The sequence below is a fragment of the Canis lupus genome, chromosome 32 (assembly GCF_011100685.1).
Source record: "Canis lupus familiaris isolate Mischka breed German Shepherd chromosome 32, alternate assembly UU_Cfam_GSD_1.0, whole genome shotgun sequence".
In the NCBI taxonomy this organism is placed as follows: Eukaryota; Metazoa; Chordata; class Mammalia; order Carnivora; family Canidae; genus Canis; species Canis lupus.
Genome location: NC_049253.1, coordinates 18437024 through 18453976, shown reverse-complemented (window position 1 = coordinate 18453976; position 16953 = coordinate 18437024). Strand labels below are relative to the sequence as shown.

At 40.7% G+C, this 16953-nt stretch overlaps 1 protein-coding gene across 1 annotated transcript in view; it reads right to left on the bottom strand.

The window, feature by feature from the left end:
- Positions 1–8149: 8149 nt before the first annotated feature.
- Positions 8150–16953, bottom strand: part of LOC119867230 (all-trans-retinol dehydrogenase [NAD(+)] ADH7-like) — a 41410-nt gene continuing 32606 nt past the window's right edge. The window contains 1 exon segment of the mRNA XM_038582458.1: positions 8150–8227. Coding sequence (XP_038438386.1) covers positions 8150–8227 — 78 coding nt within the window.

Here is a 16953-nt window from a genome sequence, read left to right as displayed (position 1 = left end):
TATATCAGTCACATAAGTTAGTGATACATGCTGAGAAGAAAATAAAACTGGAAAGTGACCAAGAATGTCCTGGGAGAGATGTGCATAAACTTCAAATAGGATGGTTAGGGAAGGTCTCCCTTAGAATATTCCATTTTAGCATAGACTTGACAGAGTTGAAGGAGGCACAGGGAAGATCATTCCAGACAAAAGGATGCAGAGGTGGGAGTCTGCCTGGAAGGCTTGAGGAGTAGTAAGGAAGCCATGAGGATGGGGCACAGTGAGCAGGACTGGGAGTGAAAGGGAGGCTGCCAGAGAAGCAATGTGGTGGAGAGCAAAATCATGGGAGTATCGAGGTCATTTTGAGGGGATTTCAGCTTTTATTCCAATTGAGATGGAAAGCCACAGGAAGGTTTTAAGCAGAGGCATTTCCTGATCTGACAGCTATTTTAATAGCATTCTTTTGTCCTTTGGTTGAAAATAGACTGTGTGTTTGTTTGGAGAGGGAGGAGGGCAGGAAGCAAAGGATGCAAGAATGGTGCAAGGGATGAATTAGACAGCTTAAAACATACCAATGAGCTGGAGACTACGGCAACTCTGATGCCAGTTTTGTGACAGAAACTCAGAGAAAGGAGAGACAAATGTTTACTAGACACCTTGGAGAGGAGACTGGAGGGGCTGTTGAGGGAGCAGTGGACTCTGACCCTGCAAAGAGCACAGGGAGGAGGTGTGAAGAGCTAGGAGAGGTGAAGGGGAGCATAGGCTGTGATCATTTCTACCATATATGGAGTGTCCACTCAGTGGCAGGCACTCTGCTGGGCTGACATAATCTCTAATAGCCCCACAACTTTATTATTGCCAATTTATAAATGAGGGAATTCAGACTCAGTAAGGGTAAGTAGTTATTGAAAAAAGTAGAAAATGCAAGGACCTTTGCATTTTCCTTATAGGTAGAAAAGCATGACAATGCTTGATAGTAAAACTTTTAATTTTAATAAATCTCATAAATTCAAATTCTTAATATTCTTTTTATTTCTAAATATATTTTCCATTCGAGGCAGCAGGAGGCCTCACAGGAAATAGTCTTTGCTGAGAGGTTTTGCCATCTTTGCATGCTGCTTGGCCCAGTCATTGATGGATCTGAGACATTTGCTCTGTAGAGGAAGGAGCTTGGGACAAAGGTTGACAGCCATCTTCAACCATCTGGAGAGGGGCTGGTATGTGGGGAAAAAAGATCAAATCTGCTTTCTTAGATCTATGGAGCAGGTCTAGGGCAAAGTTTGGAGTTAGAGGCAGATCAGGCTGACAAACAACTTCCCTAGGCTATTTGTTGAGCAGTAGAACAGGAAGGCTTAGAGATGTCCTAGCAGATTATCCAAACCCTTTGATCACAGTGTGGAGAAGCTGAACACCAAATGGGAGGGATGGTCCCAGTAGACAACTTATAAAGTTCTTCTAAACTCGAGGTTAGAATCTTCAGGCTGTTGGATACACATCATTCCCTGGCCTTTTTAATGCAAGCAACAGAGAACAGTTTTTGTCCTGTGCTAAAGCTTAATCATTAAAACCACACCAGCTGCTGGAATGTAGAGTGTCCCACTGAAAGGAATGGAAGAAACCACACTTAAGATCATGAGTTCCTATCTCTGTTCCCATCTTTGAACCAATCAAAATCACAAAGAATGTGACTTTATTCTCCACTTTCCTCACCTATAAAATAAGGGGGTAGAATTTGAGGAAATTTAAGGGCTTTTCCAGCTCTCACAGCCTATGCTTCTTCAACAGTATCTGCGTTTTTGCTCACTATGTATTATCAGTTCAGTTTTCCCTCCCATAAAAATCGGTGCATTACAATTTTGCTGGGTTTGGTTTACTTTCAGATTGTGAATTTGGGTACTCTCTTAGTCATCTAAAAGTTGGATGGCTAAATATTTTGCATGTAAAAGGTGCCACTGAGGGGGCTCAAGCCTAGTAGAATGTGATTTGTGAGTGTCAGGGGATGTAATGATGAGATGATCAAAGTCAGAGATTTTCCTCCAACATAAATGGAGTCTACAGAGAGGTGTCACATATAAACCCACAATGAGGGTAGACTCAATGAAAACAAGCATTCACTTCAGCAGCATTAGTTTCCTTTTTCCCTCTCCTCACACAGCACCTGTGGAGGCTTTAGCTGAGTTTTAAAATGTGTATGAGAACGAATTCACCATTTAGCAATTAACCTAAAGTTGAGTCTGTTATCCCACTGAGGCTAGTTTTAATGGAGATGTTATGAAAGCCACAAGGCTCTGTACGTGAGAAGGTAAAGGAGGAAGCACCCTTCATCCTAAACTCCTGCTCCTCATAGCCTCCTATTGATGTCTTTGCAGGTCTCCTTTAGCTTCTCAGTGGAACTACTGTCTGACTGTGACCATAGGGCTTAGAGACTCTGAGAGTTCACTGATGCAACTTTACTGTATCCTACCATTATCCAGCAGGGAGATGAGGCATGGGGTCATGCCCATCTTACAAATAGGAAACTAAGTGTGATCTTTAAGGAAGACAATCACTCAGACCTTTCCTCTTTTTTTCCTGGGACCTCTGAATGCATCTACTGCCCTTTCCTACCCATCTCATACATTCTGTGTGCACAGAAGCCTCAGAGTCACTAATCACAGAAGCTCAATTCTGAGTTGATGGGGTTAAGTAGAGATGAACAATCCAGACCATTACCTATGAAGAGATCCTAGGAGGTCCGGGCAAGTCCTGGGGGCTCTTACTGGCAGGTGAAGTTGGGGGCTGCACTGAGTTGTAGCAGGAGCCCCCAACTCTGGTCTTCCCCTATCTTTTGTCAGGGAGCCTCTAAGATCTCTAAGTGAGGAGACACTGGGTTACTCCATGGGACTGGCAGCTGCAGATGGAGGATTATGACATTTCCTAGTGTGAATTTCTCTGCTTTGGAAGGGTCTAAATCCCTCTACTCATGATGGACTCTGAGGAAAAGAGGTGAGGGTATGGAAAGAGAAGCTTGTCCTAATTAAAGGCCTTTCCCTGTCCATATATATTCTCAAGCCCATGAAGTTTAAGATATGTGGAATAGGGACTCAGAATGTCTTACAGGTAGAACTGGGGTAAGGACTCTTTGAAATATTTGTTCACTCAAAGAGTCTCTTTAGGGCTGAGTAGGCCATGGGCTATATCCCAAACACATAAATAGCCAAGACAGTCGCGTGACCCACGCTTATGGCCTGTGCAGTGACTGGACATTAAGCAGTCTTCCTCTCTGTCCCCAGTGTTACACAGGGGCTTCAAAGTCATAAGCACCCAAAAGATCAAAGGCCAATAGAAATGGTCCTTCACCTTGATGGAGAATTATGTGCATATCACCTGCATATCCTTATTTCCTCAGAAGGGCATTGCTTCCCCGACTCCCAACCTCACCAGCCCTGTGAAACTCTTCTTTACTTAGCCAAACTCATGTTCTCAGAGGAGAACAAGGCCAGCAATTTTGCTATACACAGTCATCCCCCCTCCCCTCAAAAAAAGTCAGTTTAGTTTTCTGTCACAGTCATTTTTGCCATGTGGTAAGCAGCTGAAACCAAAAAGATCAAAGACACCATATCCACATGCAATGAACATGTGTCATTCTTTCACTGTGACCAAAGTAAAGGGACCCTCCTCCTCTGGATCTCTGATTGTACTTTGAGCCTCACTTTGGTGTATGGTACATGCTAGATAGCTGGTTTGTGCAAGCACACCCTAAATGCTTCTGTTAATCACAATCTTGAAAAACATAGAGATCCTGTCCTCCCTCTATGTTCCCATCAAGCAGAATGTGCAGCAAAGCATATTATTCAGTGTACAGGGTCAAGGGCTCTGGGAGTGGCACTGTCTAGCTTGCAATGAAGAATGTCCAAGTGTCAGGCCTTGATCTTCTTGGAAATGCTGGCAGTGCAGGGAGGGGAAGGGCCACTGACAGTTGCTTGGTTACGTTGTTATGATATAAAAACTAGTTGCACATAGATCCCAGCAGTGGATGCTTTATCCATTTGGCTACTCTGAGACTCGCTGTATCTAAGTTTCCCTAATCTATCTCTGTCACTATACCCAGGTCTTTTCTTTGGCCTCACTGGACCATCACCCACCGTAGGCTTTGGAGTCTGCTGGTATAAGCTGAACATTTGAAAATACTTGTTAAAACTAAACAAAGTTTGTTCTGATGATATCTACCATATTTCTGAACTTTGGATAAATAGAAGCTAAGCTAATCATACACGGGATTAACCATTGAAATTTATGGTTAATGACGAAAATACTTATGTTCTTGGTTCTCCCTAAAAGTGAATTGTGGATACAAAGTTCAAGAGAGAGCCCTATCAATACTAGATCTGAAACACAGTGCAAACTTAATATGTTACCTAACATGCGCTTATAATACCTATAAAACTCTGAAAACTGAATATGGTTTTGTATCTTTCTAGAATCTGAAAAGTGTAATATAAAAGTTATCTTGAAGCTTAACTCATAGTGCCATAAAAAATACATAAAATTACAACCTTGTTCCCAAAGAGTAATTTTTTTTTATTCCCATCTTATAGAGAAAGAAACTGTGTGAAATAAGATGGATCCAGCTACAGGAGTGATGAGGGTAATTTGAGAAACTGTGGAACCAGATGCCCTGTTTAGAGATCCACATGTATTTCATAGATTGGTGGGTCATCATGGTGGGGAAAATGGATACTTTGTTTCTTCATGACACAAATCTTTTCCTTTAAGCAGCGAATTACCCTATAGCTAAATAAGTTCATATATAAATATATAGTACATTCATATAAAGGGTGAAGTGGTCATCACAAAGCCAGTTATAAGTTTCATGCTGGCTTTAATTCTACAGGACACCAGTTTATCAAATTTCATTTCTTGATCTTAGAGGGTCTTGAAACTTTGAGAAGGAAGTAACAGGAGTAAAGACCTATTTCAGATATTAAAAAACATGTGTCTTTTTCTTGGTAAAATTACAGAGCTTAAAAGGTCAAATCGCTTTTCTTTTGGTTGGGCTATATAAACTCAGTGTGGTAATCTTAGGTGTTTTATGCTAATTAGAAGCTGGGTGACAATGTGTGGATTTGATTAATAATAGTTGCTTTAAAATTATGTTTGACAGACAAATTGTCTTAAAACTTGAAGTCTATGAGGGGGTAATAATAATGAAAGGCAGATGGGTGGTGAATCTTTAATGAAACCAGTGATGGAAAACAGGCCTTGGGTCAGGTCAACCAATTTTTGGTTGTTGAATAGTTTCACCAGCAATTCCGTCACTTTTGGATTAGCCTAGTTTATTGGTAAATACTTAAAGAGAATAATTTATTTACTAAATATTTATTGGGACCCGGATGAAAAGTACAGTGCTAAGTATCAGGGAGAAAATGAGGAATGGGGCCTATGTCCTTGATTGTGCTATTCTGCTGGCCCCTGCAGATCTGTGCTGTGACTTGGTCTATGCCCCCAGGAGACTGATCCCTACAGCAGGAACACTAGGCCCACTTGGCCTCTGCATTCTGGCTAGGTTGAGTTAAGGAGGTTACCAGCACAAGATCGGAGGGCAGGAGAAAAGAGAGGTTGGATGTTCGTTCCCTATCTTCCTCATTGCCCATCCTGGTTTGGAAGTGACTGTTTCCTTTGCCTGTGGCTGCTGCTCTGCCTGTAGTTCCAGCTCTTGCTACATTCTGGTCACTCTTACTTGTTCTTGCCCTTCAGGCTTAGAAGCAATAGCAGTTTCGTACTGTAATGAGACATTAGATGCTTCATCACTCCTTGTTGGAGTGGCTAATTCTAGCTGCACCTCTGAAAAAAATGTTATTAAACTTTCTTCAGTGAAACTCTAATTAGACTGTGTATACTATTTCCTGCTAGGATCCTGACTGATAGAGCTCCTGCCCTTGAGTTGTTCACCAGACAAGTCAATAAACAGTGACTATTCAGCATGAGCGCAATTGTGATGAAAATTCTAGTTTCTGGCTTACTAGTTAGAAGCTCACCAATGTAAGTAACAAAGAGAAGAATGTAAAATGGCAAGTACAGCAACCATCAAAGTAAACACCTGGAGATGACTGAACTAAACCATTCTTTCAACCTACATTTATTTGTTTGTAACTTATTATTGGGTAAGGAATTATGTGGGGGAATTGGATTTAAAATGGACTAATGGGATAAATTCAGTGAGATTAAATGAGATTAATTTATTACTAATAAATGTAAATACAGTAGAAAAAGAAAGACTTGAAGGCATAGTGGGCATATAAGCATACTGGCTCAAAGTTCTCAGCCTCTGATGTCATTTGTAAGCTCGAATGTGATTTACATACAATTACATATTAACAGACCATTTTCTGTACATTTGCTTTTATTCCTAAAGCAGTTTCTAGACTGTGCAGGACATATGTGTGCTTTGTGTAAGGATGTGCTTTGTGTAAGTTGCACAGCTGGTCCAACATTTTAGGGTTGGGTGTCTCCATCAAGGACAAAGTTTTTGGGGATCCCTGAGTGGCGCAGCGGTTTAGCGCCTGCCTTTGGCCCAGGGCGCGATCCTGGAGACCCGGGATCGAATCCCACGTCGGGCTCCCGGTGCATGGAGCCTGCTTCTCCCTCTGCCTGTGTCTCTGACTCTCTCTCTCTCTCTGTGTGACTATCATAAATAAATAAAAAAATAAAAAAAAAAAGGACAAAGTTTTTGGCTATGACTTCATTGTCTCCAACTCTACTATAAAAGAGAAACAACAAGGCAGCTGGAAGAGTGTCCCAAAGTACCTGCAAAAAGGAGCAGTTATGTCTTATCTGTCTTCCTAATCTGATAGTAGACTCAGTTTTAACTTTTGGCCTCACTAGATACTGCCGCCCTCAATTCCTTTCTAAGACCTGCAGAGGAGACCAGTCCTCATTGGAATGAGAACCTTCCAAACCTTCCATTGCATTTGTTACTTAAGAAACACTACTGGGCATCTAATCTTGTTAGCCTCTCTGCTGGCGGCTGGAGAGAGACGAATAGTCATGAAGGAACAGGCCCATAAACAGAATACTACCATGTACCATCGCGTGCTCAATGACAGAATCATACCCAGGTTAATGAGTGAGTGGACAAGCACTGAGGTCAGAGGAGACATTCTGGAGGAGTGAAGACTAACCTGAATCCTGATGACTAAGCAGGAATTTGCTAAGCCAAGGGGGCAGGATGGGAGAATATTCTAGGAGGAGGAATAGCAAGAGAGAAAACCGGGAAGAAGAAACCCAAGCATGATGTGTGCAGGAGAGAACTCAGGCATTTTAGTGCTGCCTGAACCTGTCAGGTAGTACAGGGGATGGTGGGAGGTCAGCCGGCCCATCACACAGAATCTTTAATTCATTCTCATATGGAACAAAGTTTAGTTTATGAAGGATTTTAAGTAAAGAAATGATGTAATCAGATTTGCCTTTAAGATGCCTCACCTGGGGACTGTGGGGAAAAGCATGGAAAGTACAAGAAATAAGGTAAATGGGATTTCCTAAAGTTCTCCTTGTAATTACCTTGGAGAAAGGTAATAGAATAGCAATATTGCTCATTAAGTATTGAAAATTTCCAAAGATTAGGGACAATTAAGAAGGTCATACAGGCTATGTTTTTGGTGATTACTAGTAAAATTAAATTTAAAAACTCAGTAAATCTAACTAGAAGAATGTCATGATTCCCAAAGCATTACTGAGTTTATTTCCAATGAAAGAAAGCAGTTAAGTCTATGGTACCTAGACCCTGAATTCTCTGTTGTGTTTCAGGGGAAATAAGCCAGGGAAAGAGAAAGCTCTTCCCTAAGGGAAAAGGAACAATGAGTCCCCGCTGTGATGGAAAGGAGAAGACATCAGTGTGGTCTGAGCTGTGACCACAGGGTGCACCTGCACTTGGCATTCTATCCATCCTTTTCAGGTGGAAGCCTCGTTCTCTCTCCCACCTGAATAGGAACAAAGTGGGGCCCAAGCAGAGCTGGTCCACAATGGACTGGGCATGCCCTCTCTACTTTACACATCCTGTCTACACTGGGACTGTGAGGGATCCTGCTCTGGGGCCTGACGGGAGTTAATGTGGTATGAGGAGGTTGGTGATGCTTTCTCCTTTACACTCAGAAAGCCTGTTTGTATATTAAAGAATGGAAAGGGAGAATGCTCAGTTTGGGTACTGCCATGGGTGGGCTTGGAGGCTTGGTGGGCTTGGAGGCCTTGGATGGGCTACTCCAGAGCCATTCTGCAACAGACAGGGACATGTATTTGATGGTTATTACAGGCATTTGGGCAAGAGATGAGGAAACAAAGCAGGACAAGAGCTAGCAGGGAATGAGAGGGAATTGATTCATATATAGGAGGTAAAGCCAAGGAGCCTTGATGAGTCATTAGATGTGAAGACTGGTGCAGAGGAGGAATCCAGCATGATGCCCAGCTTTCCAGTTTGAGTGGATGGTGGGACCACAAACTAAAATGGAAAATCCAGGAGATAGATCCCTTTGGGGGGAATAAAGGGTTTTATTTGATGAGATGAGTTTGAGTTACCCCAATGATTATCCCCCAGTAGTTGGAGAGATCATCCAGATCTCAAGGTCAAAATGCCAAGCTATTCTTAGGGGAAAGTACTGGGCATGGACTATCAGGTATAATCCCATTGTGTAAGTTTTGAAAAGAAGAAGAATATTCTTGAAAAGGTAGAGAGAGACCTCATATTAGCAAGTCTCCTAAGTGAGGTGGGGAGACTTCAGGGAATGATTAGGTGTTTCTCCTTTCAGGGACTCTTACTATTCCTGCAAACATTGCCTAATGCACCAACACCAAAGGAACATGCCTGACCTCCTCTAGGAAAGTCTGGAAATAAACATCCAGGGTAGGGAAGTAGCTCACTTTCTTCATTTTACTCTTACTGTGATTAGAGGAAAGACTTTGGAGAACAACACATTCTCCATGGCTTAATCACTCATGAAGCAACTGGGGGAAAGGATGAAACAATATTATTCAAAAAAGAGAAACCTCAGAATATGAGGAAACTGGCTTTTAAAAAATGACCGATGCTATAGTAATTTAAGTTTCAAAGTGATAACATCCAAACTCGGTGTGATTTATCATACCAAGCATTCTATAAACAAATAGGAGTGAAATAGGGTCTCTAATAGTGCTAGGGTTGAGGTCCTAGAACCCAGTCCTCTCTCTTTTGGAGGTATTACACCTTTAACAAGCTGACTCACTCGAGTTTCTTTGGAATTCAGCCAAGTGCTTTCCAGGACCTTTGGTGGCTTCTTGGCAAGACCCCATACTATGATTCTCATTTGTCAGAACTAAAGCACTAGCATGGGCCCCCTATTTTGCAAAAGTTAAGTAGTAGTGCTTTACCACCTTTAATTCATATGTAGACGCTCCTCAGTAATTCCTTTCCAAGATACAGAGAAATCAGGAGCCCTCATTCTAGTTAAGGCCTATGAAAGTTAGAACAAGATGGAACTTCAAATGTTGAGAGTTGGAACTCAGGCCTCTGAATCAACTGACCACTCATACTTTTGACTAAAGCTCTAATCCACAATCACATTATGATATTTGCACGTGATGTTTTTTTCTTAATCCAAGTTTGTTTCACAATATGCTTTCCTGAATGAATAGTGCTACATTTGAGGTATGCCAAATAGTTATGTAAGTATATGGTTCTTTGCCAAAATTTGCCTCAAAATCTATCAAATGCCAGCGAAGTTAAAACAATGGTTCCCCCCGTCCCCAAATGTACAACTGCAGGTTCAAGGAAACATTATTTTTAATTAAAATGTTGACTTGATTTTTAAGTGAGAGTCTTGTTCATTCACAATAGAGAAAAATAAATCCAAATTTGAAATTAAATATATGACTGCTGGAACAAGCAGTGGCCAAGAATATACTTTGCTACTTCATTCAATTCTTTGGCTCACATGATGATGTATTTAGTGTGTTGGATTCTTGGTACTGCCAGAAATATATAATCCTCTCAGTTGGATTGTTGAATCAGTCAAGAGTGCATAGTGTCCATTGGGCACAGGATGCTCTACTAGGTAATATTTAAAGAAAGGGATTGGAGTATAGTCCCTGTTTTCTGAAACTACATGTGTAATGGTTTAAACTCTCAAGGAGGGCATCAGTTATTTCTCTATAGGTCATAGGGTGACTGGCAATGTCAGTAGGTAGTGGAAAGAACTAGTGGAACCTGAGGCTGATTGCCTGGAATAACAGGGGTTTTTACTTTTTCTGTCATACTTTTTCTGTCGTGGAATCTGACTCTGAAGAAGTGAGGAACAAAAAGATGGATAAATGTATATGCATGAGAAAGATAAAGACTAGTTTTTGAGACCTCAGCTAATTATTACAGAGGATTATAAAATATTTTAGATATAAAAGTAATGAGAATAAAAAATGCTGGAGGAAGGAATTTTGCAGATTGGAGTTGAAGCCATAGGGGAAAGCTATATATAGTCTTTTCCTTCCTCTAAGTTAAAATCATTTTATATCAATCTTGGTGAAAACTAAATCATGTTCTTTTCTGGACAAGTGTATAAGGGAGCAGACTATTGAGATAAATAGATTTAAAAAAATGTCCTTAAGGAATTAGCATTTTTTCATGTTCATGAACCCAAACAATATTATTAACATTTTGAGGCAAATACTAGCTGTGCTGGCCTTTTTCTCTCAGTAGGAGGCTGTCAATCTTTCCAAATTACAGGCCTTTGGCCATGTGGTTCCTTCAATGGGAGAATTTTGCCTGTCTCTCTGGAGTGCCGGTTCCAGCTCAAACTTCATATGTGAACTTAAAGTGATCCTGTCAGTTGGCTGTCCAAAATTTCTTATAGAAAGCTGAAAATTCCTTCTGCACCCCCCCTTTTTTTCTCTAACAAAGTAACTTGGTTATTCCCCTATTTAGCACTTAGCACAAATTTATGTAATATATGTTTATTACTTTTCTTACTAAATGATCTTTTACTATACTATATGATCTATAAGGGCAGACACTGTGTCTGTTTTATTTGCCACTGTGAGCTAGGTATTTACCTAACTCAGTACTTGGTACATGGTTGAAGTGGGGGGAAAAATTGCCATATGAATGAATACCTCTCACACATTATTTAAGTGATTAAAATTTTAGTGATTAAAATTTATTTAAACAAGAAGCTTAAATAAGAAGGATATTTCTTCTAATATTCCGCTAGGTATTTCTTGCTCCTTTGCCCTTGATATAACATCCACTTTCACACTGCTTCATGGCTTCACTGACTAAATCGAAAAATATACAAAAAGTATCAGTTTGCTGATCTCACCTTACAGCCAGTGTTTTCTAATGTTTCAAAAAACCATTCACAGGCAGGTTTCCCTGGTAAGATGATAGAAAGTCTTTCTCTTTAGTATTTGGCTATGACAAGTTCAGAAATGGAAAATTATTTCAAAAAGTTTCATAATAAATATTAAATATATGAAATCATGGCATATGCAACATTTGTAAAAAAATAATTGATAGGAAGTTCTAGTCCAATCAAGTGGAGTTTATTTCAAAAACTGACCTAATTCCTTCTTGGATTTATTTCCTTTGTTATAACTATACTTGAAAATAACTTCAGTTGTCTTTACTTAATGTTTTTAAGTTTGAGATAGGAGACAATTCATTTCACGTATTTTTCTGATTAAAAATTCTTCTTGCTCCACGTGGAGGGGCTGCACGGCCCTGGGAGTGCGATTCCAGTGGCGCAGACCCTGGATCCCAGGGGGCTGGGGGACACAGCCCAGGATCCGGTGCTCCCCCTAGGACAGGTGGAGGCCAGGAGAACACAGGACAGCGAGGATGCTCGTGCCACCGGGCACCCCCCAGCTGTGCAGATCAATGCCCCCACCCCACCCCAGCATCCAGGCCCATGTAGACTGGGAGCTGTGGTAGTTACTGCAGGAGCTGACTCTAGGGCTGGAGAGCTGGCCACTGCCATGTTCCACCTGGTGTCACCCTGTGCCTGGGACAGAGCAGGGCCATCAGGGAACAGGGGCCTCACAGGATAAGCAGCTCCCACTGAGCCGTGCATCTGGCAGGGGGTGGGGCAGCTCCCCCAGGTGCACACACCTGAGAATCAGCACAGCAGGCCCCTCCCCCAGAAGGCCAGCTGGAAGGACAGGGGAAGAGCAAGTTCTTGACCGAGCAGCACTGGAAAGCTCCAGGGGAAGTCGAAGGACTTACAGTATATAGAATCAGAGGATACCCCTCCTTGGTTTTTGTTTGTTCGATTTTCTTTGTTTTGCTTTTGTTTTGTTTTTGTTTTTGCTTTTTGTTCTTCTTTCTTTGTTTTCCCCGTTTTTTCCCTTTTTTTTTCATTCCTTTTTCCAGTACAACTTGTTTTTAGCCACTCTGCACTGAGCAAAATGACTAGAAGGAAGAACTCACCACAAAGGAAAGAATCAGAAACAGTACTCTCTCCCACAGAATTACAGAATTTGGATTACAATTCGAAGTCAGAAAGCCAATTCAGAAGCATAATTACAAACCTATGGTAGATCTGGAGAAAAGCATAAAGGATTCAAGAGGTTTCATGACTGCAGTATTTAGATCTAATCAGGCTGAAATTAAAAATCAATTAAATGAGATGCAATCCAAATTGGAGAACCTAACAAGGGTTAATGAGGTAGAACACGACTGAGTGACATAGAAGACAAGTTGATGGCAAGGAAGGAAGCTGAGGAAAAAAAGAAAAACAATGAAAAGATCCTGAGGAAAGGTTAAGGGAAATAAATGACAGCCTCAGAAGGAAAAAAATCTAGTTTAATTGGGGTTCCAGAGGGTGCCGAAAGGGACAGAGGACCAGAAAGTGTATTTGAACAAATCATAGCTGAGAACTTCCATAACTTGGGGAGGGAAACAGGTATTCAGACCAAGGAGATAGAGAGATCTCCCCCCTAAAATCAATAAAAACCATTTAACACCCTGACATTTAATAGTGAAACTTGCAAATTCCAAAGATAAAGAGAAGATCCTTAAAGCAGCAAGATACAAGCAGTCCCTAACCTTTATGGGGAGACATATTAGGTTAACAGCAGACCTCTCCACAAGGACCTGGCAGGCCAGAAAGGGCTGGCAGGATATAGTCAGGGTCCTAAATGAGAAAAACCTGCAGCCAAGAATACTCTATCCAGCAAGGCTCTCATTCAGAATAGAAGGAGAGATAAAGAGCTTACAAGACAGGCAGGAACTGAAAGAATATGTGACCCCCAAACCAGCTCTGCAAGAAATATTAAGGTGGACTCTGTAAAAGAAAGAGGAAGTCCAAGGAAACAATCCGAAAAAACAGGGACTGAATAGGTATAATGATGACACTAAATTCATATCTTTCAATAGTAACTCTGAATGTGAATGGGCTTAATGATCCCAACAAAAGGTGCAGGGTTTCGACTGGATAAAAAAAGCAAGACCCATCTATTTGCTGTCTACAAGAGATTCATTTTAGACCTAAGGATACCTCCAGCCTGAAAATGAAAGGTTGGAGAACCATTTACCATTCAAATGGTCCTCAAAAAAAAGCTAGGGTAGCAATCCTCATATCAGATAAATTAAAGTTTATCCCAAAGACTGTAGTAAGAGATGAAGAGGGACACTATATCATACTTAAAGAATCTATCCAACAAGAGGGCCAAGCAATCATGAATATTTATGCCCCGAATGCGGGAGCTGCCAAGTATATCAATCAATTAATAACCAAAAATAAGACATACTTAGATAATAATACACTAATACTGGGAGACTTTAACACAGCACTTTCTGTAAATGACAGAAATTCTAATCACAACATATGCAAAGAAACAAGAGCTTTAAATGATACACTGGACCAGATGGATTTCACAGATGTTTACAGAACTTTACATACAAACACAACTGAATACACATTCTTCTCAAGTGCATATGAAACTTTCTCCAGAATAGACCACATACTGGGTCACAAATCAGGTCTTAACTGATACCAAAAGATTGGGATCATCCCGTGTATATTTTCAGACCATTAATGCTTTGAAAATAGAACTAAATCACAAGAAGAAATTTGGAAGAAATTCAAACATGTGAAGGTTAAAGACCATCGTGCTAAAAGATGAAAGAGTCAACCAGGAAATTAGAGAAGAATTAAAAAGTTTCGTGGAAACTAATGAGAATGAAGATACAACAGTTCAAAATCTTTGGGATACAGCAAAACCAGTCCTGAGAGCAAAATACATCACAATACAAGCATCCCTCAAAAAACTGGAAAGAACTCAAATACAAAAACTCACCTTGCACCTAAAGGAGCTGGAGAAAAAACAGCAAATAAAACATACACCCAGTGGAAGAAGAGAGTTAATAAAGATTCAAGCAGAACTCAATGAAATAGAGACCACAAGAACTGTGGAACAGATCAACAAGACCAGGAGTTGGTTCTTTCAAAGAATTAACAAGATAGATAAATCATTAGCCAGCCTTATTAAAAACAAAAGAGAAAAGACTCAAATTAATAAAATCATGAATGAAAAAGGAGAGATCACCACCAATACCAAGGAAATACAAACGATTTTAAAACTTATTATGAGCAGCTATACACCAATAAATTAGGCAATCTAGAAGAAATGGAAACATTTCTGGAAAACCACAAACTACCAAAACTGAAACAGGAAGAAATAGAAAACCTGAACAGGCCGATAATCAGGGAGGAAACTGAACCAGTCACCAAAAACCTCCCAAGACACAAAAGTCCAGGGCCAGGTGGCTTCCCAGGGGAATTCTATCAAATGTTTATAGAAGAAACCATACCTATTCTACTAAAGCTGTTCTGAAAGATAGAGATGGAATTCTTCCAAACTCATTCTATGAGGCCACCATCACCTTAATTCCAAAGCCAGACAAACACCCCACCAAAAAGGAGAATTATAGACCAACCTTCCTGATGAATAGAGATGCAAAAATTCTCAACAAGATACTAGCCAATAGGATCCAACAGTACATTATGAAGATTATCCACCATGACCAAGTGGGATTTATCCCGGGGATGCAAGGCTGGTTCAACACTCATAAAACAATCAATGTGATAGATCATATCAACAAGAGAAAAAAACAAGAACCATATGATCCTCTCAATAGATGCAGAGAAAGCATTTGACAAAGTACAGCATCCATTCCTGATCAAAACTCTTCAGAGTGTAGGGACAGAGGGAACATTCCTCAGCATCTTAAAATCCATCTACGAAAAGCCCACAGCAAATATCATTCTCAATGGGAAAGCACTGGGAGCCTTTCCCCTAAGATCAGGAACACGACAGGGATGTCCACTCTCACCACTGCTATTCAACATAGAACTAGAAGTCCTAGCCTCTGCAATCAGGCAACAAAAAGAAATAAAAGGCATTCAAATTGACAAAGAAGAAGTCAAACTCTCCCTCTTCACTGATGACATGATACTGTACATAGAAAACCCAAAGGCTGCACCCCAAGATTGCTAGAACTCATACAGCAATTCAGCAATGTGGCAGGATACAAAATGAATGCCCAGAAATCAGTGGCATTTGTATACGCTAACAATGAGACTGAGAAATTAAGGAGCCAATTCCATTTACAATTGCACTGAAAACCATAAGATACCTAGGAATAAACCTAACCAAAGAGGTAAAGGATCTATACCCTAAAAACTACAGAACACTTCTGAAAGAAATTGAGGAAGACACAAAGAGATGGAAAAATATTCTATGCTCATGGATTGGAAGAATTAATATTGTGAAAATGTCAATGTTACCCAGGGCAATTTACACGTTCAATGCAATCTCTATCAACATACCATGGACTTTCTCCAGAGAGTTGGAACAAATCATCTTAAGATTTGTGTGGAATCATGGGGATCCCTGGGTGGCGCAGCGGTTTGGCGCCTGCCTTTGGCCCAGGGCACGATCCTGGAGACCCGGGATCGAGTCCCACGTCTGGCTCCCGGTGCATGGAGCCTGCTTCTCCCTCTGCCTATGTCTCTACCTCTCTCTCTCTCTGTGACTATCATAAATAAATAAAAATTAAAAAAAAAAAAAGATTTGTGTGGAATCAGAAAGGACCCCGAATAGCCAGGGGAATATTGAAAAAGAAAATCAAAGCCAGGGGCATCACAAAGCTGGATTCAGGTTGTACTACAAAGCTGTGATCATCAAGACAGTGTGGTACTGGCACAAAAAGAGACACACAGATCAATGGAACAGAATAGGGAATCCAGAAATTGCCCCTCAACTCTATGGTCAACTAATATTCGACAAAGCAGGAAAGACTATCCACTGGAAAAAAGACAGTCTCTTCAATAAATGGTGCTGGGAAAATTGGACAGCCACATGTAGAAGAATGAAACTGGACCATTCTCTTACTTCATACACAAAAATAAACTCAAAATGGATGAAAGATCTAAGTGTGAGACAAGAATCCATCAAAATCCTAGAGGAGAACACAGGCAACACCCTTTTTGAACGTGGCCACAGCAACTCCTTGCAAGATACACCTATGAAGGCAAGGGAAACAAAAGCAAAAATGCACTATTGGGACTTAATCAAGATAAAAGGCTTCTGCACAGCAAAAGAAACAGTCAACAAAACTAAAAGACAACCTACAGAATGGGAGAAGATATTTGCAAATGACATATCAGATAAAGGGCTAGTATCCAAGATCTATAAAGAACTTATTAAACTCAATAGCAAGGAAACAAACAATCCAATCATGAAATGGGCAAAAGACATGAACAGAAATCTCACAGAGGAAGACGTAGACATGGCCAAGCAAGCACATGAGAAAATGCTCCGCATCACCTACCATCAGGGAAATACAAATCAAAACCACAATGAGATACCACCTCACACCAGTGAAAATAGTGAAAATTAACAAGGCAGGAAACCACAAATGTTGGAGAGGATGTGGAGAAAGGGGAACCCTCCTGCACTGTTGGTGGGAATGTG